This window comes from Pan paniscus, chromosome 18 (assembly GCF_029289425.2).
Source record: "Pan paniscus chromosome 18, NHGRI_mPanPan1-v2.0_pri, whole genome shotgun sequence".
Classification (NCBI taxonomy): domain Eukaryota; kingdom Metazoa; phylum Chordata; class Mammalia; order Primates; family Hominidae; genus Pan; species Pan paniscus.
In genome coordinates this window covers 66,835,408-66,856,452 of record NC_073267.2, presented here as the reverse complement: position 1 = coordinate 66,856,452, position 21,045 = coordinate 66,835,408, and the positions used below count along the sequence as shown (strand labels likewise).

Genomic DNA, 21,045 nt, shown 5'->3' with positions numbered 1-21,045 from the left:
TTCTTTCTTTCTTTCTCTCTTTCTTTCTTTCTCTCTTTCCCTTTTCTTTCTCTTTCTTTCTCTTTCTCTTTTTCTCTCTTTCTTTCTCTTTCTCTTTCTTTCTTTCCTTCTTTCTTTCCTTTCTCTCTTTTTCTTTCTTTCTGTCTTTCTTTTCTTTCTTTTTTCTTTCTTTCCTCTTTTTCTTTCATCTCTTTCTTTCTCTTTCTTTCTTTCTCTTTCTCTTTCTCTCTCCTTCCTTCCTCTCCCTTCCTTCCCTCCCTCCCTTCCTTCCTTCCTTGCCTCCTCTCTCTCTCTCCCTTTCTCTCTCTCTCTCTCTCCCTCTCTGTCTCCCCTGTTTTTTTGTTTGTTTGTTTGTTTGTTTGTTTGAGGCAGGGTCTTGCTCTTTTGTCCAGGCTGGAATGCACAGGCATGATCATGGCTCACTGCAGCCTTGACCTCCCTGGGCTCAGGTGATTCTCCCACCTCAGCCTCCCAAGTAACAGGGACTACAGGCACATGCCACTGCACCCAGCTAATTTTGTATTTTTATAGAGATGCGGTTTCACCATGTTGCCCAGGCTGGTCTCTAATTTCTGGGCTCAAGTGATCTGCCCGCCTCTGCCTCCCAAAGTGCTGGGACCACAGGCTTCAGCCACCATGCCCAACCTGAGAGCCTTGCTTTCATCATTAGTAAGATGAGGATCATTGTACATAAAGAATTTCACACATTGCCTGGCACATGGTAAACATTACATGAACAATGTCTGCTATTATTTTATAACTAATGTTATATAATAACACCCGTACTCCCCCAGGGTGACAGTGGGCAGGTCCAGACAGCAGCTGCCATTTGAGATAGAGCAGGCTTGGGTCAGCTCTCTTGTTTCCTACCATCCCCTCTACCTCCTGGATCCCCCATACCTTGTGCCCACATCAGTTACCATTTATCATTGCTCTTCTTGTTTTTCTTATAGTGAGGATATTTTTCTCTGAGCCCAAGTCTCCATCAAAAGTAGGTCAAGGGCCAGGTGTGGTGGCTCATGCCTGTAATCCCAGAACTTTGGGAGGTCGAGGGGGGGGGGTGGATCACAAGGTCAGGAGATCAAGACCATCCTGGTTAACATGGTGAAACCCCATCTCTACTAAAAATACAAAAAAAAAAAAAATTAGCTGGACATGGTGGCATGCGCCTGTAGTCCCAGCTACTCGGGAAGCTGAGGCAGGAGAATCCCTTGAACCTGGGAGGTGGAGGCTGCCGTGAGCCAAGATCACCCACTGCACTCCAGCCTGGGTGGCAGAGTGAGATTCTGTCTCAAAAAAACAAAAAAATGGTCCCATCCAAACTGTGCATTAATTGTGGGAATGGCTTCAGCTAACATTTAGCTCTGAAACTGAAAGAAAATGAAACTACACAAACACTCCAGGATCCCTGGGGAATTGCTCTGGACTGAGCCAGAATACAAGTCTCTCCCACTCCTGCTTCTCATCCTGAGCCTGCTGAGAAGGTTGCAATCTTACCTAAGAATGTGATGAAAAGACAGAGACACATCTTTTCATTTCAAAGCCTCTGTTGGTGTCTTGTGTTGCTGGTGGGTGGTGTGCAGGGAGAGTTTGGGGGCTGGAACCAGGCCTGCGGTGGAGCTCCTTCCTGGGGGTGGGAAGGGGCGAAAGCTACACAAGCTTGGGTTTGGGGCAGAGCAGGGGGAGCTCACGGCAGGGGGAGAGCCGCAATTTACAGCATTGCACAGAGGCAGAGTGATTCCTACAAGCCCGAATCTATGAGGTTTAGCAGGTAGTGAAACAAGGGAAGCCAGCAGGGTATGAGAGAAGCCATGTGCCCATCATGGTCTGGCTTTCCTTGACCTACTTTTTTTTTTTTTTTAGACGGAGTCTTGCTGTCACCTGGGCTGGAGTGAGTGCAGTGGCGCGATCTCAGCTCACTGCAGCCTCTGCCTCACAAGTTCAAGCCGTTCTCCTGCCTCAGCCTCCCAAGTAGGTGGGATTACTGGGGTGTGCCATGACACCTGGCTAATTTTTGTAGTTTTAGTAGAGACAGGGTTTCACCATGTTGGCCAGGCTGGTCTCGAACTCCTGACTTCAAGTGCTCTACCCACCTCGGCCTCTCAAAGTGCTGGGATTATAGGCGTGAGGCACCGCGCCAGCCTTTGACCTACTTTTGATGGAGACTTGGCTCAGAGAAAAATATCCTCACTATAAGAAAAACAAAAGAAAAGCAATGATAAATGGTAACTGATGTGGCCACAAGGTCCAGGAGATCCAGGAGGTGGAGGGGATGGTAGGAAACGGGATTGCTGACCCAAGCCTGCTCTATCTCAAATGGCAGCTGCTGCCTGGACCTGCCTACTAAAAAACACCATTCATGTAGACATTGAATCTAAGATACGATTGATGGTAAGATGTTCTGATATTTAACAAATTACTAATAAAGAAAAAAAGCCTGCCAATTAAGCTATGACAAGCCATTGATTACAAAACGAGTCTCAATTCCACACATGTCACAGTGTGAAAAGGATGCATCCTAACATTCATGAAATATTGGATACCAGTAGGCTGGACTTGGTCTGTGGCAGCCTTGTGCAGTTTCCAACCTGCACAACTGTACACAGCAGCTCTTATGAAGCTTCCCAGAACACTGAAGAGCTTAGGGGCCACCACGAGGCTCACACTTGGGGCACATCTATGAACTCCCAAGTCCCTTAAGAAGTAATCCCTCTTTGATCTTCATCTGAACCAGGAAGGCCACAAAGAGGAAACTATGGGCCAGTTTCCTCCCATGGGGCACCAGTTCACTGAGAGTGGTCCCAGGGCCCCTGGGATGGTGGTTCAGCAGGCATGGGGTAGGGCTTCATGAGGGATTCTGAGTCCTGCCAGACTAGGAGAGGCCTCACATTTATAAGACCCAGAGAGGTGAGGGCCCTGGCCCAACATCACACAGCTGGGCAGAACAGAGCTGGGCTGAGGGCTTGGCACTCCTCACTCCAATCCCTGGTGCTTCTTCTCTTGCTGACTGTAAAAATGTCTGCTCTTCTGCCCCAGGTGAACTGGAGATAGGGGTCTCCAGGGCTGAAAGGGGTCTTGCCCCCACCCCTGCCCCACTCCTTCCCCTCTGAAGCCCTGGTTGCTGGACTTGTCCCCAGAGAAATCACCCATATTGATTCACAAGACTTTTAAATTTTATTAGTAAAATACAAAATGGCACAGACATTGGTGATGAGGGTTGGAAAAGTCTTTCCAAAGTCTTCCTACTCTTTCCAAAGTCTTCCTAGATCATCCTTGTCCATGTCCTGCTTGGAGAAACTAACAAAGTCCATGGAAGGGGGACCAACTGGCCCCAGCAGCTTCCTCACAAAGGAGGCAGGGCCCCATCACAGGGTGTCCCACCCCTGGAAGGCTCTCCCAGCCTGGAAGAGCCAGAACAAAGTGCATTGGACCCACTCCCACCCTCTCTGAGCTGCCAGAGTGACCCCACCTGAGCCAGGCCCTGAGCTTCCTGAATATGCTGCGCCACACCCAGCAGGGGAGTGCAGAGGCCAGGTGGGCAGGGCAGCACAGTGTCTTGCTCTCTATGGACCAGAGCTGGGTTTCCTTCCTCCAAGCACCCACCTGTGAAGGAGTGTTCCTAGCACCTGGGTAGAACCCAGCCCATAAGAGGCCCCTCAGGTAGACGGCAAGGGTCGGGGACAATCCAAGGGAGAGGTGAGCTGCCACCAGGGACCCTGAGGGGCCAGGCCAGCCGGTGCAGCCCCATCCAGGCATGCTCGAGCCTTCAGCAGCCAAAAAAGGGAACCCCTGACTTTATACCTACAACTTCCCCTTTCCCATGTCCCAGCCCCCTTCCCGGGTAGTGTCCCTTTCAGAAACAAACAGGGGGCTCATGGAAAACATCATGGAAATCCCTGGTCCTGTCTGCGGTGGGGACAAAGATGAAGGAGAAGGTCTTGGAGGGCAGAGAACAGTGTTTTCAAGGAGTGAGAGAGGTGGGAGGGGAACCCAGCCTCAGGAAAGAATCTGGCGTGTGTGGGGTGGGACCACAAGGGTCTTGTGGCCTGGCTGCCTGCAGGAGTCTCTGAAGAAGCGTCAGAAATGTGGCTGCTCCTGGAGCCTTTCCTGGGCTTCTTGGACATGTGTCTGGAGCCCTCCCTCCTCCCTCTTAGGGGGTGATGGGAGGCAGAGCCCGGGCTGTCTCAGTGACTAAGCCTGGGCGGGGCCTTCAGGGATGGTCTCTGCTCTACCCACTTCCATTTGGAGGCCCACAGGGCAGGATCTGTGCTATCAACTCACTCCCTTGCAGGCCCTCTGGGCCTCAGGGTCCAAAGACAAGTTAATCCATTGGCAGGGACTGTCTAAGGTGCTCTGCTGATAAGGACTGTGAGGCTGCATCCAGGGGCTGGAGAGAAGGGCCTCAGGTCAATGAGTGATGTCAGGGGGACAGGTATTCCTTACCTCCCTCTTTCCTTTCACAGATGGGAGTATGTTGGTGGCTTGATGGTGGAACTAGGATCAGAACCCAGCCTTCAGACTCAGCACAGTGTAGACCAAAGAGGAAAGTCACCAGATACCCTTATCTCCCCTTCCCACAATGCCTAACCAAGGGCAGAGCCTCACTGGAAGCAGTGCCAGGAAACACCACACTAGCCTCATGCAAGAAAAGACATGTCACCAGTGGGGGCGTGGGCTCTGTACAGAGGATGGGGCTGGGGGAGATAGCACCGCAGGTGGCCGGGGTGACTGGCAACTGCAGCAGGACCAAGAGACACAATCAGGTTGCAGGGAGTGGGCAGAGGGCCTGGCCTGATGCTCATGTGTGAGATGGGAGGACTGTAGTATTCACAGGGCAGCATGGGTCAGAAGGGGCTGGGCATTTAATAAATAATTGTTCATTGGGGCTGGGATGGCGTCAAAGGGAACCTCTAACCAGCCAGCAGCAGAGGAGAGTTTTGGGGCTGGGGTGAGTTGGGAGGCCACCCCCTCTGTCCCTGGCAGGTGGAGAATGGTCAAGTCTGGCCTCCTGGGGAGTGCCTGGGAGCTTGGAGCTTATGCACCTGGAGGATCCCACCTCCCCCCTCCAATTATCCCAGCTCAGGCCAGGCCCTTGGGTGGGGGTGGGTATGAGGATGAGGGATCCCAGGCAGCTGTCTGAATCAAACAACTAGACACAGGCCAGAGGAGTTCACACGGGCACCAGGACATATGAATTACTACCACAGCTCCGGGGGATGTAGCGAAGGCCCTCCACCATCTCTCCCGCCATCTTTCGAGGGCAGCCCTGGAGGCTCTGGTAGGTGAACATGGCCACCCCCAGGCAGAAGAGGAGGCCAAGGAAGGCCAGCAGCCCCACCGCCTGCCTCCGGGTGGCAGCCTGGGCGTCAGGGACAGGAGTGATAAGGACGCCCAGCCTCTGGGGGTCCATGGTGGCATGGATGGGTTCCTCAGCCTTAGGGGTCCAGCTGCCTGAAGCCACTGGCTCCCTGCTGGGGGTCCCTTCTGAGGAGACAGGGACCACAGAGACGTGGGCCATGCTGCCAGGCCCCCAGTCCTGGAAGGCATCCGTGTGCGCTGGCACGGGACCCATCTCCTCCCGCTCCAGAGAGTTCTCTGGCCTGGGGCTCTGTCCCTGACCCCACACACGCTGGCCTTCAGACGGAGCGTTCTCCTCTGGGGCTGGGGAGGACGCAGTGGAGGCCTGGGTGGAGGGGTCCTGGGTGGACCGGGCCTCAGAGGTCTTTGCCTCAGCCCAGAGGCCGGGCCCAGGTTGGTGGGGAGCAGAACTCTGCCACGTGGCGGCAGTGGAGACGGGAGGCACTCGGAAAAGCTCCGTGCCCACAGGCCCTCCATCCTGAGCCTTTGGCGTCGGGGGGAGCCCGGTCCCTGAGGAACCAGTCACGCCCGTCAGCAGCTCTGGGGAGGTCCCCAGGGCCCTCTGTGCTTCCTGGGAAGAAGGAGTCGGCTCCAGGCTACTGCTTTCGCCTGTGGCTTCGGGCTCCAGGACCACAGACTCGTCCATTCCCCCGGCGGCAGGGGTGGTCCTGGGCTTCACCTCGCCGATCTGCTTCTCGAAGGTGCCGCCATTTCGAGTTAGGGCAGCAGCCTGGCGGTCCAGATGCTGCATCGCGTCCTTGACCCATTGCTCCTTCGGGTCGGCACAGAACAGCCTGTGCTGTCTCGTCTCCAAGCTACAAGGGAGGAAGACAGGGATTCGGTTATGCCCAGATACCAGAAAGCCGGGCCAGCGTGGTGTGGGGGCACAGCACCAATACTCTGCAGGTGAACACACCTGGCTGGAAACCCTGCCCTCCCACTTAGCGTCTGTGAGGCAACTGACCAGCTGGGGCAGCCCGCTCTCCTGAGCTCCCAGGTCCTCACCCTAGAAATGGAGATAGGAAAGCCTCCCATCTGCAGGGTGACCAGCCATCCCAGAAAAATTGGGACGGAGGGGGTGCTCAGGATGGGGGACTTTCCATTTTAAAACTGGGGAAGTCCCCAGGCAAACAGGGACGAGTTGATCACCCTACTTCTGTGTTACTGTAAAAAAAGGTAAATTATGTGAAGCACCCAGCTCAGAGTAGATCAGTAATAGCTGAAAATAATAACAATGTCGATAATATTGTTACCATTAAGGCAGGGGGCTCTGGGCTTTGAGTCTTCTGCTGGGGGGTACTTCAGGTGAGCTCTGTATGGGGCCTCCTCACTCTGGAACAGGCCTTATGAGACTTTGTGAGTCTTGTTGCTCCTCTCCTTCGGTTTCACAGCTACAGGCTGTGCTCCGGGCCCCTCTCCTCCCCTCCTGATGTGTGTTCACGGGCAGAAGGGGCTAGAGCCAAACATGTGGCAGCCTCATTGGGATCCCGAGTGCCCTCCAAATCTTGAACTTCCTCTGAAGCCCTGTGTGGCTGGTTCACAACCAAGCCCACAGCTCAGAGCTGACAGAGGCCCTGGCTCCATGCCACGGCCTGTGCTTGACATTTTGCCCATGTCTAAACCTTACATCCATTCCACAAGGTGGCTACCAGGCTCATCCCCATTTTACAGATGAGGAAACCAAGGCTCAGAGAGGTGAAGTAAAGGCATCTGGCTCCAGGATGCCGGGAAACCAGAGAAGTTCAGGAAGCAAGTATGACCCTGCAGGCCCCCTGGGCACAGTGATCCCCTCCCCAACTTCCTTCTTCCCCTTCATCTAGAAAACAAAAAATACTTGGGGGTGTCTTGGAGAAGTAAGCCTTGACTGATCAGCAAAGAGGTCCGGCAGGAGCACACTCAGTACCTTGCCCACCTTAGAAACTGCATAATTGAGGAGAGGAAGTGCCAGACTTCCTTTAGCTGAGCCTAGAAAGCAAAGGGCCATTGGCCATTTCCTGCTGCCCGGCCTCTAGGTCTGGCTGAGGCTGCTTTAGGTCCCAAAAGTCAGTCCTGGGGAAAGGCCTCAGGGCTGGCTGGTTAGACAGGACCCAAGAGAGCCCCCAGGAGGAGCAAGTGACCAAGATTGCCAGGGTCCTCAACAGCCAGGGGTACAATGGTTCAATCCCTCCCCAAAGTCTCGAAATGGCCCTGTTTCCTGTCTGTCAAATGGAGATAGTGATTTCTGCAGCTCCTACTGACAGCACCCTGCCAGGCACTTTATTTATTTTTCTTTGTCTTTTTCTTTTTTTTTTTTCTTTTTTTTGAGATGGAGTCTCACAATGTTGCCCAGGCCAGAGTGCAGTGGTGCCATCTTGGCTCACTGCAACCTCTGCATCCTGGGTTCAAGTGATTCTCCTACCTCAACCTCCCGAGTAGCTGGGATTACAGGCGCCCACCACCATGCCAGGCTAGTTTTTGTATTTTTAGTAGAGATGGGGTTTCACCATGTTGGCCAGCCTGGTCTTGAACTCCTGGCCTCAAGTGATCCACCAACCTCGGCCTTCAAAAGTGCTGGTATTACAGGCATTAGCCACCGCGCCCTTGCCAAGCACTTTAGTTACATCCTGTCCTAGCTACCCATTTTACAGACAAGGAAACCAAGGTGCAAAAAGTAAGCAATGGAAGCAGGGCCACCCAGCCAGTAAGAGGGAAGGCAGGATTTGCATCAGGTCTGTTAGAGTCTGGAATCTGCATTTTAAGTAAGACCGTCATGCTTTACACCTACCCACACCGCCCCATGAAATATAGTGGGTTCGAGTGTGGGGTAACATGTGCTTCAGTTCAGAAGGAATTACCACCCTTCATGGCTGCTCCAGGCCACAAGCCAGGGTGGCTGCCACCCAGCCACACTGGGCCATTCAGGAAGCCACTCTCCACCTTAGCCATGTGGCACAGAAATTAAGGTCAGTGAGGTGGCCTGCAGGCCAGGGGCAAGAGAAGCGTGTGCTGAGGACTTTGGCTGGGAGCCCAGGTCTGGGAGCGGAGGTGTGGACGTAGATTCTCAGAGGTCTGGGAATATTCCAAGGGCCCGAAGGGGATTTCAGAGGCCTCGAGGGCAGTACCTACATGATTGCGCGTTTGCCGCATGATGCCTGGTTCTGTTGATAGTGGATGAGCAAAGCTACAGGTATCTTTGATGTCATCTTGCTGCACGTGATGTTGCATTTCGTCACACCGTGGTGCTGTCCTGAGTTCAAAGAGGTTCCTGGTCAGCAGGGATGTCTGTGGGCATCTGGCTTCCCAACCCCATGCCAGATTGTCCCGGCCACACCACCCAAGCCAAAACTGATCCCCTGTACACCCTGGCCTTCAAGGCCTTTGACTCAGCCTCCCTCCCCTGCCAAACTTCTCTATGCCTCAGTTTCCCCACCTGTAAAATAGGAACAAAAATAGCATCTACCTCATAGTCTTGTTGTAAGAATAAGAAACGTGAATTCTTATTTATAGAGTTCTTTTTGCCTGGCACATATTAAGAGTTTAATTTTTTTTTTTTTTGAGTTGGAGTCTTGCTCTTGTTGCCCAGGCTGGAGTGCAATGGCATGATCTCGGCTCACCGCAACCTCGGCCTCCCAGATTCAAGTGATTCTCCAGCCTCAGACTCCCGAATAGCTGGGATTACAGGCATGTGCCATGACTCCTGGCTAATTTTGTATTTTTAGTAGAGACGGGGTTTCTCCATGTTGGTCAGGCTGGTCTCAGACTCCCGACCTCAGGTGATCTGCCCTCCTTGGCCTCCCAAAGTGCTGGGATTACAGGCGTGAGCCACCATGCCCGAGTTAATTTTTAAAATTAAGTGGTCCATTGTGCAGCAGGGGGGATGAATCTGAGAGTGACAGGGACCTGCTAAGGTCACACAGCCAGCAAGTGATGGAGCAGGTTCTCCTACCAGGCCGGCTCTAGTCCCCACCGGGCCTGTGGCCTTGCCTATCCCCTCACCTCTGCCTTATTTCTTCCCGCTGCCATTTTTTTTTAAGAGATAGGGTCTTGTTCTGTTGCCCAGGCTGCAGTGCAGTGGTATAATCCTAGCTCACGGCAACCTCAAAATCCTGGGCTTAAGAAATCCTCCTGGCTGGGTGCGGTGGCTCACACCTGTAATCCCAGCACTTTGGGAGGCCGAGACAGATAGATCATCTGAGGTCAGGAGTTTGAGACCAGCCTGATCAATATGGTGAAACCTTGTCTCTACTACAAATACAAAAATTAGCCTGGCATGATGGTGTGCACCTTTAGTCCCAGCTACTCGGGAAGCTGAGACAGGAGAATTGCTTGAATCCGGGAGGCAGAGGTTGCAGTGAGCCGAGATCATACCACTGCACTAAAGCCTGGGTGACAGAACAAGACTCCGTCTCAAAAAAAAAAAAAAAAAAAAGAGATCTCTTGCCTCAGCCTCCCAAGTAGCTGGGACTACAGGTGCCTGCTACCATGCCTGGCTAATTTTTTTAAGAGACAGGGTCTTGCTATGTTGCCCAGGCTGGTCTTGAACCCCGACCGCAAGTGATTCTCCCACTTCAACCTCCGGAATAGCTGGGATTACAGATGCAAGCCACCATGCCCAGCAATAAACTTTTTAAAAAATATATAAGTACAACTGCTTTCTAAGGAAGGTGGGGTCTGCTGAATAGATGATCCTTTGTTCTGCTGCTGAGAGCCAGAATGAGCCTGAGAGCAGTTGCTGAAAGGTACTGAGTCATCCTGCCTAGGAGGGAAGAGGCATTTGAAATTCCTGGAGCAAGAAGAGTAAGGAGGAAGGTTGGAGATGGACGGTATGAATAAGGTGGGGGCAGAGTGGGGCGGAAGGAGCAGGCAGTAGCTGAGTGTCACGTGGAACCAGAGAGAAACCCCGGGACAGGACAAATAAACCCAACTATTTGATATAAACATTTGAAGTTGTTTACATTGAATTTCCACCTTTTCTCTTCCTCTATAATCTCCAGCAAATTTTTTTCTGCTTAGCTTGAGCTCAAGGAGGATGAGTATAAAAAACAAGGAAGAGCTTGAGTTTCAGATCTGAGTCAAGGTTATGTGCAGCAAAAGCAAGACCCCAGAGGGTTTTGCAAACATCTGGAGACCAGGGCAGTCAAGAGAGCAAGCTGATCTTATCTAGCCCTTCAGAGCCTGGGAAACCCCCAGGGCATCCCTGGGCTCCACCAGAACACGAACTGCTCATGCATAAATATTTACATATATGTGGCCATGCAAACATACACCACTTTCCCAAATACAGGCACATGCATGCTTGCACACACAGAGAGACTTTGTAGAGTCTGCTGCTTCCTCTCTCCATCGCTCCCCCTTAGCTTTGGCCCACCCTGCTTTGTGGGAAGGTGGTTTAGGGCCGGCAGGTCTGGGTTGAGTCATCAAGGAGAAGCACTAGTAGCTTCAGGGGGTTGGGGGTTGTGTGCAGGAGGGGCTCCCCAGGTCACAGGGCTGTCCTTTCTCTCTGAGTAACCAGGATATAAAAGTCACTGTGTGGGCTGGCCACCCTCCTTCTGCAATGGAACCTCAGACTGACTCACCTGCAGCCTCCCCAGGCCCTATTGAGTGGAGCCAGGTGGCAGTCCCCTAAAATGGCCTGCAGGTATCTTCTTTGGGAAGCCCCAGAAAATACGGTGCCCCTGAGTGACCAGAGACAGGAGGAGGCAAGGGAGGCTGCCCAATGGATAGGAAAGAAGGTCCATTCTGTGCGCCCCAAATCCAAGATGGGGAAAGCCATTGCCCACCTCCAGGGCTTTAAAGAGCCACAGAGTCATCCTGTCTCCAAAGTCCCCACCCTCTGCCATGGTCCCTGAATGGTCCTGGCCCGGCTCAGTTCTTGATTCTGCCAGGAAGATTGTTTAACTGACCTGGGGAGCCTGTCCCTTCTCAGAGCTGAAATTTTCCTTTCTGTAAATGGAGACAATGCCTCATCCAGCCAGTCATATATTATCTGTCATAGGAGTGTCAGGAAGGCAGGGACCTTGTCTGTCTTGGTATCATAGTTTCCCAGCATCAAACACAAGGTGGATACTCAATCAATATTCATTGAATGAAATTAGTCTCAATTTACTTATCTCTCTTTAATGCATCTATCTGCGTATCCATCCACCCGTCCACCCACTCTTATCAATCTTCTACCCATTCCTCACCCACCTGCCACCTCCTGCCCAACCCCTATTCATCTCCATTCAGCCATCTACCCACTCCCTCTCCCCTACCTACCACCTGTCAATCTTCCGCCCCCTTTTATCTCACCTACTCATCCATCCCTCATCATCCCCTCCCCATCCCTTCTTCCATCCATCCATCTGTCCATCCATCCACCCATCCATCCATCCATCCATCCATTCATCCATCTATCCACCCATCCATCCATCCATCCATCCATCCATCCAGCCATCCGTCCGTCCATCCATCCACTTCCTGATTCAGCCAACACTGGCTGGAATTACTTTTGAGTATATACAAAAATCTCAGGCCCTCTTATCCTTAACCTTGAGCTCTTTATCCCATAGGCACTGGTGCTGAGTTTGAAGAGAGTGCTTCCATCCCAATAAATGCCATCAGATCACTCTGTTTATTCAGTCAACCAACAAATGCTAGTTCCTCTTGCCAGGCCCTGTGCTGGGTGCTGTGAGGTACAGTGAGATGAACAAGGAATGCCTCTGGCCTCAGAAGGCTCCCAGCCTGATGGACAGGTAAATTAGGCACACAAAGTATCAGAGCTTTTATTTATTTATTTTTAATTGAACACCTACTGTGTATTGGACCCTGTGTCCAGCATGTACACATCTGCTCTCTTTAATTCCCAACATTCCTGCAAAGGGAGTATTATCCCCACTTTACAGATGCAGAAGCTGGAAATAAGAGAGGTTAAATGTGCCCAGTGCCACACAGCTGCATGGTGGCAGAGCTAGTTTTCTACTCAGCCCCTAAACACCCCACTGTTCTAGGCTACCCTAGATGCCAGGTAGAAACACAGTGTTCCAGAACATACCACAAACATATTGGGGATTACATGAGGGAGAGACCACTTCCAACTTCAAATGATCACGGGAGGCTTCTTGGAGGAATTCTCCTTTAGGCTGGACCTCAAGGACTTCTAAGAGTCTTCCAGGGTCTTAGAAGGAGACTCAGGAAATGTCCTGGGTTGCTGGATGAGGTGATAAAGGGAGGGCTTGAGCCATTGCCCAGCTGTGTGTCCTGAGCAAGTCACTCGGACTCTCTGAGCCTCAGTTTCCTTACTTGTAAAATGGACGTGACAATACCTGCTTCACAGTGTGGTTGTGAGAATAAGCATTTTTTAACTTCTGGAGCATTTTTCCCTTAGGGCAAGGTTTCTCAACAGTGACACTACTGACATTTTGGACCAGACAATTCTTTGTTTTGGGGGCTGTCCCGGGTACTATAGGAGGTTTGGCAGCATCTCTGGCCTCTACACACTAGAGGCGAGTAGCTCAACTGAACCAAAAACATTGGGACATTTGTAACAAGTAAAAAATGTCTCTAGAAATTGCCAAATGGCCCATAGGGGAGCAAAATTACTCACTGAGGACCATTGCTCTAGAGATATCCACATGGCTCCCGCCCTCACCCCCCTCCAAACTGTGCAAAGCCACCTACTCAGTGGGCTTCCCTAACCCCCTATTTAAAATGTCAACACCTCTCTTCTCTCCTCTCTATTTTTCTTTTTCTTTTCTTTTCTTTCTTTCTTTTTTTTTTTTTTAATGGAGTCTCGCTCTGTCACCCAGGCTGGAGTGCAGTGGCACGATCTCGGCTCACTCCAACCTCTGCGTCCCAGGTTCAAGCAATTCTCTTGCCTCAGCCTCCCAAGTAGCTGGGACTACAGGCATGCACCACCACGCCCAGCTAATTTTGTATTTTTAGTAGAGACAGGGTTTCATGATGTTGGCCAGGCTGGTCTTGAACTCCTGACGTCAGGTGATCTGCCCGCCTTGGCCTCCCAACGTGCTGGGATTACAGGAATGAGCCCCTGCGCCCAGCCACCCCTCTCTATTTTTTGATCACAGTGCCTTTTCTCCTTCCAACAGACCACATTGTTTACTGACTTACTTTGTGTATTATGTGTCCTCTGCAGTTGAATTACAGCACCCCAAGGGCTGAGGTCCTTGGCTGTTTTATTTATTGATGCCGCCCCAGTACCTAGAACCAGGCTTGTCACACAGTAGGTGTCCAATAACTATTTGTTGAATGAATGGACAAAATGCCTAAGGAAGCGCTTTGTGGCATAATACCTTAACCAACAGAAAAATGGAGGAATTTTTATTTAAATTAGACAGGGGCCTGGATCTGACACTCTTGAATTTATCCTCCCATGCCCTCCCCATCCACCCCCACTGCTAATGAGGCGGGTAGGCTATAGGAGCTTAAAACAGATTCGTTTTTTTTTTCTCTTTCTTGCCAGGACTTGAGTGGGAGTGAATGCGTCAGCTCTTGGAGTGGGGGGGGGGGCAATGCTCTAGACTGACTCGTAGCTGCAGGTTTGTTATATAAAGCACAGAAGCCTCCTGCCTGACACAGCCCCACAAACCCACATTTGGGGACTGACGCAGCTGCCCCACACTAGTCAGGGCAGCAGCTACGAACCCCCCAGCCTCCTCTCGGGGTCTCTCTGGCTTCCAAACCACCCCCTCGTCCTACAGGGGCTCCCGAGGGCCTCTCAGAGCCATACATGTCAGCGCGGGAGAGGACTTCCAAGGTGAGCCTGGTCAAATGCCTAGTTTTACAGGAGGAGAAAGTGAGGCTGAGAAAGGTTCCAATAATGCCCAGGATCTTCCAGTAAAGCCAATGAACAAGATGAGGGCAGAAGCCTGGTTCTAAAGCCTCAGGCTGCTAGTCTGAGCACCCAGGGTCCCCCAGTGTCCCCTTTCCATCCTAGCCTAGGACCCTTCCCTTTCTCAGCTTGGAAAAGTAATCCTCCTCCTCCGCCCTCTTCAAAACACCCCCATAGGCATTGGAACCTCGTCACCCTCCCCCAATCCACCGGAGAGGTAATAGCTATATTTAAAGATGCAGCAACTGGGACCAGAGGAGGCAAGACCCTGCTCAGGGTCACATAGCAGGACTGTGGCAAAGCAGCCGCCATCTGACTCCCCGCTTTCCAGATCTCACTGTCCCCAGACACCTCAGGCTTCAGGGCCCCAGCCCAGACAGCAGGAAGCCAGCAGGAATTTGCCTCCACCACCCTCACGTGCCCACCCACCCACACACCTGCTCCCTGCCTCAGGATGAGTTTGCTCCATGGAAATATCTGGACGCTGGGGACTACTTCTCATTCTCCCAGACTTGCTGTGTGCCCACCTTCTCTGAATGTCACCCTGCCAGATGGTGGGGGCACTCCCTGAGGAGGGGGCTGGCTAGCGGTTCATGGAGGTGATGTGGCCCACAGAGGTGGTGAGTGTGCATCTGTGCTCTCTCCTGCATTCAGTCCCATGTGTCTTACCCTCTCCTGCCCTACTTGCTGGCTGTGCATTGTCAGGCCAGTTTCTAAACCTCTCTGGGCCTCCATCTTATCCATATCAGGTAGGATAGTTAATTATGTACCCCTACCAGGTCCTGGGCTTCAGTAAGCAAGTGACTAGAGGCAAAAGCATTTTCTACACTGTGCTTGGAGGAGGAAGACAGCATGACGGGTAGACACAGGCAGAGCAACTGGGGCTATAGACTAGCACAGCAGTGGCAAGCCCCAACCATGAGCTGCAGTGACCTTGACCTTCACTGGTCCTGGGCCCCCTAATCCTGGGGGCTTTGAAAACAGGACAGGAGAAAGTCCCAACTGTGGCCTGGCCCAGGGCCAGGGCTGCGGGTTACACATTAACGCTTGATGGAAAGAGCCAGCCACTGTCAGCCAGGGACTCCCACCCCAGTGCCCAGCAGGAGCTTCTGCAGGCTCCCTCCACCCCCACCCTCCTGGCACACCCACACCTGGCTCCCTTATGCCACTCACACCACCTCTCTGTGCTTCCAGGCACAGCCACTTTGCTCGCTGGGCCAGGCAGGGCAGTCGCTGGCAACTGGAAATCTGTCCAGCGCTGCATCTGGGGGAAGGGAGGTGCCCAGCCCCCTCTCGCACATCCCTGGGGAAGCGGTTGCCACCGGCCTTGAGCTTTACCCAGGCAGGGTCTGGGGCCCCTGATGTCAGGCTTGAGGGATAGACAAGGGGCTGGGGGCTCCCTACCCTGTTTGTGCCCAAGTCCAGCCCCACTTACCAGCCAGCAGGACGGTCAGATGGCAGAAGGTGGCCAAGCGGAGCAGCCACGAGAGAGATATCGGAGCCATGGCTGAGGGTGGGCAAGAGTCCCGGCGGGGGCCAGGCAGGCGGATAGAGCCAGGCGGCAGAGCTCAGTGCTGTCCCCTTGCCGCCGCCAGAGATCTGTGGCTTTTTATAATGGGGCTGGCTGCCTCCGCCTCCAGCCCCCGCAGGCAGGAGGGTGGGAGGGGAGAGGAAGGGAGCCAGTGTGCAGCCGCTGGATTCCTCAGGATGTTGCCAAGGAACCAAGCCGGCTTTGTGTCCCTGGGCTTCTTACCATCCTAGGCTTGTCATACTGGGACCTTCCCCGGGAGGCTGGACCGGGCCTGCCTGGGTACAAAGGCCTCCTCTCCTGCCACGAGCTGGGAACATGCCCTAGGATCTGGCCTGGGGCCCTTGATCCTAAGTGGGCAACACACAAAAGGCCAGCAGGCCGTGGAATAGAGAGCGGGGCACCAAGGGGCCGGGAGAGACTCAGGGCCCCTCCATCCTGGGTCTGACAAGTTCTTCTTTGATCCAGAGAATGCCTCGCCCACATCAGGATGGACCCCTAAATTTCCCCTCTTAGAATCCCAAGCTCCTGGGGGACCTTGTTGATCTATGCATCTCCAGAGCCCAGCAGGGAGCCTGAAGTCAGCAGGGGCTTGGTGCAGGGTCTGCTGAAAGAAGGATTGAGTCCAACTTCATATGGATAGATGGGGAAACTGAGGCCCAGAGCCACCCCAGGTTATCCACAGCATCAGAGTGGAGAACCCCCCTCCCACCACCATAATGAGCAGAATGTGGACAGCTCAGGACCCAGGAGAGAGCCCTGGCCTCCCTGCCTCCACCTCCCGGTCTCCCGCTCCCTGCTTTGCACCCACTCCCACCTCTGCTCTGGCCCCTGTTAGCCCAAAGAACAAGGTGGCTGCCAACCCATCCCCGATAACTCTGTGGCTCTTGGCTCCTCAACTCTGTAGCCGTGCCTTGGATAAGGCTTGCCTCTCGTGGGGCCTGAGTTCTCTATCTGCCCATAGAGAGCATTGGGCTAGTGCACTGGGGAGAGGGCTTCCCAGCACCGGCCCTCCAACAGGCTCTCACCGAAGGGTGCAGAGGCTTGCCAGCCTTGGGAGCACATTAAAACACCGTCTGCCTTCATGGCAGCCTTCCCTAAAGGCAGTGGCAACAATCTCTGAGACTCCAGAAGAGTCAGCAGCTCTGCCTTGGTCTAGGACTGAGCTGTACTGGTGTCTCCAGGCTGCCAATCTGAGGGAAACCAGTTGTGGAGCCAGCATCCCACGCTATGAGCCAGTTGGGCTGGGCAGAGGGGCCACAGATCCCAAGGCCAGGGACCTCTCTCTCCTCAACACCCCCCCGCCCCCCCCAACCCAATGGGCTGCCTGGTGCATGGGGTTAGGGGTTAGGAGGCTAGATACTTCTTGAAGTAGTGGAACACCCTTGGCAGCAGCCAAGGTCCACTCATGCTCAGAGAATCTGTCCTGGCCTGTGCACATGGGAAGCTAGTAGCCTTCTCATTCCCAATGTCCAATCCCTCTTTTTATAACTGGTGAAACTGAGGCCCAGAGAGGGACAAGGAGGGATAAAAACTGAGGTCGTGTTCTTTCTGCTCTGTTCATGTAAGAACAGAGGAGGAGGCCGAGTGCGATGGCTCACGCCTGTAATCCCAGCACTTTGGGAGGCTGAGGTGGGTGAATCACCTGAGGTCAGGAGTTCGAGGCCAGCCTGGCCAACACGGTGAAACCTCGTCTCTACTAAAAATACAAAAATTAGCTGGTTGTGGTGCACACCTGTAATCCCAGCTACTTGGGAGGCTGAGGCAGGAGAATCGCTTGAACCTGGGAGGCAGAGGGTTGCAGTGAGCCAAGATCACGCCACTGCACTCTAGCCTGGGTGACAGAGTGAGACTCTGTCTAAAAAAAAAGACGTTTTCTTAGGTTCACCAGCCAGGAAATGAGGGATCCTGGATTCGTCCCAGCCAGCTGGCTCTGAGGTCTGAGCTCAAGACCAGTAGGGTCCACCACCTGCCTGCACCCTCACTGCGAGGACCAATGTGAAGACTAAGTGAGTTTATGTCCATAGGGTACGGCTCAGAGCCTGGCATAAAATAGAAGCGAAAATGCAAAGCACGGCTCTGCTTTTCCTCATTCGACCCTTTGGGCACCCTCTACCCTCCCCAGGTCCAGCTTCTACCCCCATAAAATGGGAATGATCACCCCCATCTATCTCATTAGGATGTTAAGAACTGAATTTAGATTTAATCTGGACACAATAACCAGGCTTTCAGGCTAGCCAGACCCAAGGCTAAACAGGACTCCAGGCCGGATGTGGTGGCTCACACCTGTAATCCCAGCACTTTGGGAGGCCGAGGCAGGAGGCCGAGGCAGATTCCCAGGAATCTGAGACCAGCCTGGCAAAACTCCCTCTCTACAAACATGGTGAAACCCCCTCCCTACAAAAAATATACAAAAATTAGTGTGGTGGCCTGTGCCTGCAGTCCCAGCTGCTCAGGAGGCTAAAGTGGAAGGATCAAGTGAGCCTGGGGAGGTTGAGGCTGCATTGAGTGCATGATCATGCCACTGTACTCCAGCTTGGGCACAGAGTGGGACCCTGTCTGAAAAAAATAAATAAATACATCAGCAGGACTCCACCACGGATAAGGGGTGTTCCCTTGGGCAAGTGACTTAACCTCTCTCTGCATTTCAGCTTCCCTATATGTAAAATGGGATGCAAACAGCCACCTCATCAAGCCACCGTGACAGTGAATAAAACTAAGGACTTTCACAGTGCCTGGCATGCAGGAGGCATTAGTATCTGTTATTGAGCCTGGTGTGTGCCGGGCAATGTGGTGGGATGGGGGACACAAAGGCAAGTGAGCTGAAGTCCTTGCCCCCAGGAGCTGTAGCTCAGTAGGAGAGAGAAGTTGCCAGCCCTACCAGAGGGCTAGAGGCTGTGGGCTCGGGCAGGAAGGGAGAACTGCATGCTTGTTGGGGAAACAAGAAAGGTGGGTGAGAGAGATGATCTTTCCATCTGAAGATGGGCAGAATTTTGCTTTGTCTCTTTAAAATTTCTGTTTTGGAAAATATTCAACAATACAAAAGAAAGAATCGTACAAAGACTTTCAAATCTCCACCAATGGCTGGGCGCAGTGGCTCACGCCTATAATCCCAGCACTTTGGGAGGCCGAGGTGGGTGGATCACCAGAGCTCGGGAGTTGGAGACCAGCCTGGCCAACATGGTGAAACCCCGTCTCTACTAAAAATACAAAAAATTAGCCGAGTGTGGTGGCGGGTGCCTGTAATCTCAGCTACTTGGGAGGCTGGGAGAGAATTGCTTGAACTCGGGAGGCAGAGGTTGCGGTGAGCCGAGATTGCACCACTGCACTCCAGCCTGGGCAACAAGAGAGAAACTCTGCCTCAAACAAACAAACAAACAAACAAAACCTCTACCACCAATGATTAGCATTTTTTAATATTTGTTTTATCTTTTTTATTTTTATTTTTTAGCCAAACCATTACAAAGTAAATTATAGATGCTTGACACTTTACCCCTAAATATTCCAGCATGCATCTCCTTAGAATAAAGCTATTGTCTTACATAAATATAATATCATTATCCCATCTAACAAAATTAACAATAATTCCTGTATGTCATCTAACACCCAGTTCATATCCAAATTTCTCCAATTGTCCCCAAAATGTATTTTGTAGTTTCTCCTCTCTCCCTCTTTCCTTCTTCCTGCCTCCTTTCTTCTCTCCCTCACTCCCTTCTTTTTTATTTTATTCGTTTATTTTTATTTTATTTTATTTTATTTTTTGAGACGGAATCTCGCTCTGTCGCCCAAGCTGGAGTGCAGTGGCGCCGTCCCGGCTCACTGCAAGCTCCGCCTCCTGGGTTCACGCCATTCTCCTGCCTCAGCCTCCCAAATATAGCTGGGACTACAGGCGCACGCCGCCACACCCAGCTAATTTTTTTTTTTTTTTTTGTATTTTTTTTTTTTAGTAGAGACGGTGTTTCACTGTGTTAGCCAGGATGGTCTCTATCTCCTGACCTTGTGATCCACCCACCTTGGCATCCCAAAGTGCTGGGATTACAGGCATGAGCCACCGCACCTGGCTTTTTTTGAGACAGGGTCCCTCTCTGTCACCCAGGCAGGAGTGCAATGGTGTAATCTCAGCTCACTGCAGCCTCGACTTCCCAGGCACAAGCGATCCTCCCAGCTCAACCTCCTGAGGAGCTGGGACCACAGGCTCACGCCACCATGCCTGGCTAATTACTGTATTTTTTTTTTTTTGTAGAGATGGGGTTTTCCCATGTTGCCCAGGCTGGTCTCAAACTCCTGGGCTCTAGCGATCTGCCCACCTTGGCCTCCCAAAGTGCTGGAATTATAGGCGTGAGGTACCACACCTGGCGCCTCCCTCCCTTCCTTCTTTCTTTCCTTTATTCCCTCCTTGCTTTTATCTTTTGAACGAGGATCTGATCTAGGTTCATGCACTGCATATGGGTATTTTTGAGTCTACATAGACCACTTGCACATTTTTTAATGACTTCAACTTTCTTAAGAGTCAAGTCGGCCGGGTGTGGTGGCTCATGCCTGTAATCCCAGCACTTTGGGAGGCCAAGGCAGGCAGATTACTTGAGGTCAGGAGTTTGAGACCAGCCTGGCCAACATGGTGAAACCCCGTCTCTACTAAAAATACAAAAATTAGGTGGGCATGGTGGCATGCGCCTATAATCCCAGCTACTTGGGAGGCTGAGGCTAGGGAATTGCTTGAACCCTGGAGTGGCGTGAGCTGAGATCACGCCACTGCAATCCAGCCTGGGTGGCAGAGTGAGACTCTGCCTCAAAAAAAAAAAAAAAAAAAAAAAAGAGCGAGGTCAAGTCCATTGTCTTATACGGTGTTCTCATTCTTAATTTAGTTATTTAGTTATTTCCTTGTGATGTCAACTAATTTGTTCCTCTATCCTATTTATTTCCTGTAAACCGAAAGTTAGATCTAAAGGCTTGATTAGACCCAGGCTACATACTCTTGGCAAGAATCTATTATGAGTAATACTGTACACTTCACATGGACCAGTTGCTCCAATTTTCCTTGGATGGATGGGATTGATGGATCGATGGGTGATTGCTAGACATCTTTATTGTAGAAGAATTAGTCCCCTTGTGATTTGCAAGTCAGCTGTGGCATGCTGGGCTGGCACCCTGCCGCATGCACCTAGGCAGGATTTTGACAGACCATTCCAGGCAGAGGCGAAAGCCTCACCAAAGTGGAAGGCACAGTACGTATTCAGGGGTGAGGAATGGCTGGATGCCATTGGCTCCAATGGAGGCTGCGGCTGGGCCCAACTGCAGAGAATTGTGAAGCGGGAGTGAAGAATGAGGATGCTGTTCACAGGCCAGAGAG

At 52.2% G+C, this 21,045-nt stretch overlaps 1 protein-coding gene across 1 annotated transcript; it reads right to left on the bottom strand.

Moving 5' to 3' along the window:
• Nucleotides 1-3,155: 3,155 nt before the first annotated feature.
• CX3CL1 (C-X3-C motif chemokine ligand 1) lies at nucleotides 3,156-15,783 on the bottom strand. The gene is made up of 3 exons (XM_003823745.6): nucleotides 15,603-15,783; nucleotides 8,464-8,584; nucleotides 3,156-6,173 (listed from the first exon to the last, which is right to left on the bottom strand). Exons 1-3 carry the CDS (start codon nucleotides 15,670-15,672, stop codon nucleotides 5,171-5,173), a joined length of 1,194 nt encoding a protein of 397 aa, XP_003823793.2. The 5' UTR covers nucleotides 15,673-15,783; the 3' UTR covers nucleotides 3,156-5,170.
• Between the last annotated feature and the right edge of the window lie 5,262 nt (nucleotides 15,784-21,045).

Bases quoted from the DNA above. Each gene is read 5' to 3' on its own strand.
- CX3CL1 (XM_003823745.6), bottom strand. From the start codon at position 15,672: ATGGCTCCGATATCTCTCTCGTGGCTGCTCCGCTTGGCCACCTTCTGC. The intron at 8,585-15,602 runs GTAAGTGGGGCT...CTTTGAACTCAG, and splicing joins TCTGACCGTCCTGCTGGCTG to GACAGCACCACGGTGTGACG. The intron at 6,174-8,463 runs GTAGGTACTGCC...CCTCCCTTGTAG, and splicing joins TGCGGCAAACGCGCAATCAT to CTTGGAGACGAGACAGCACA.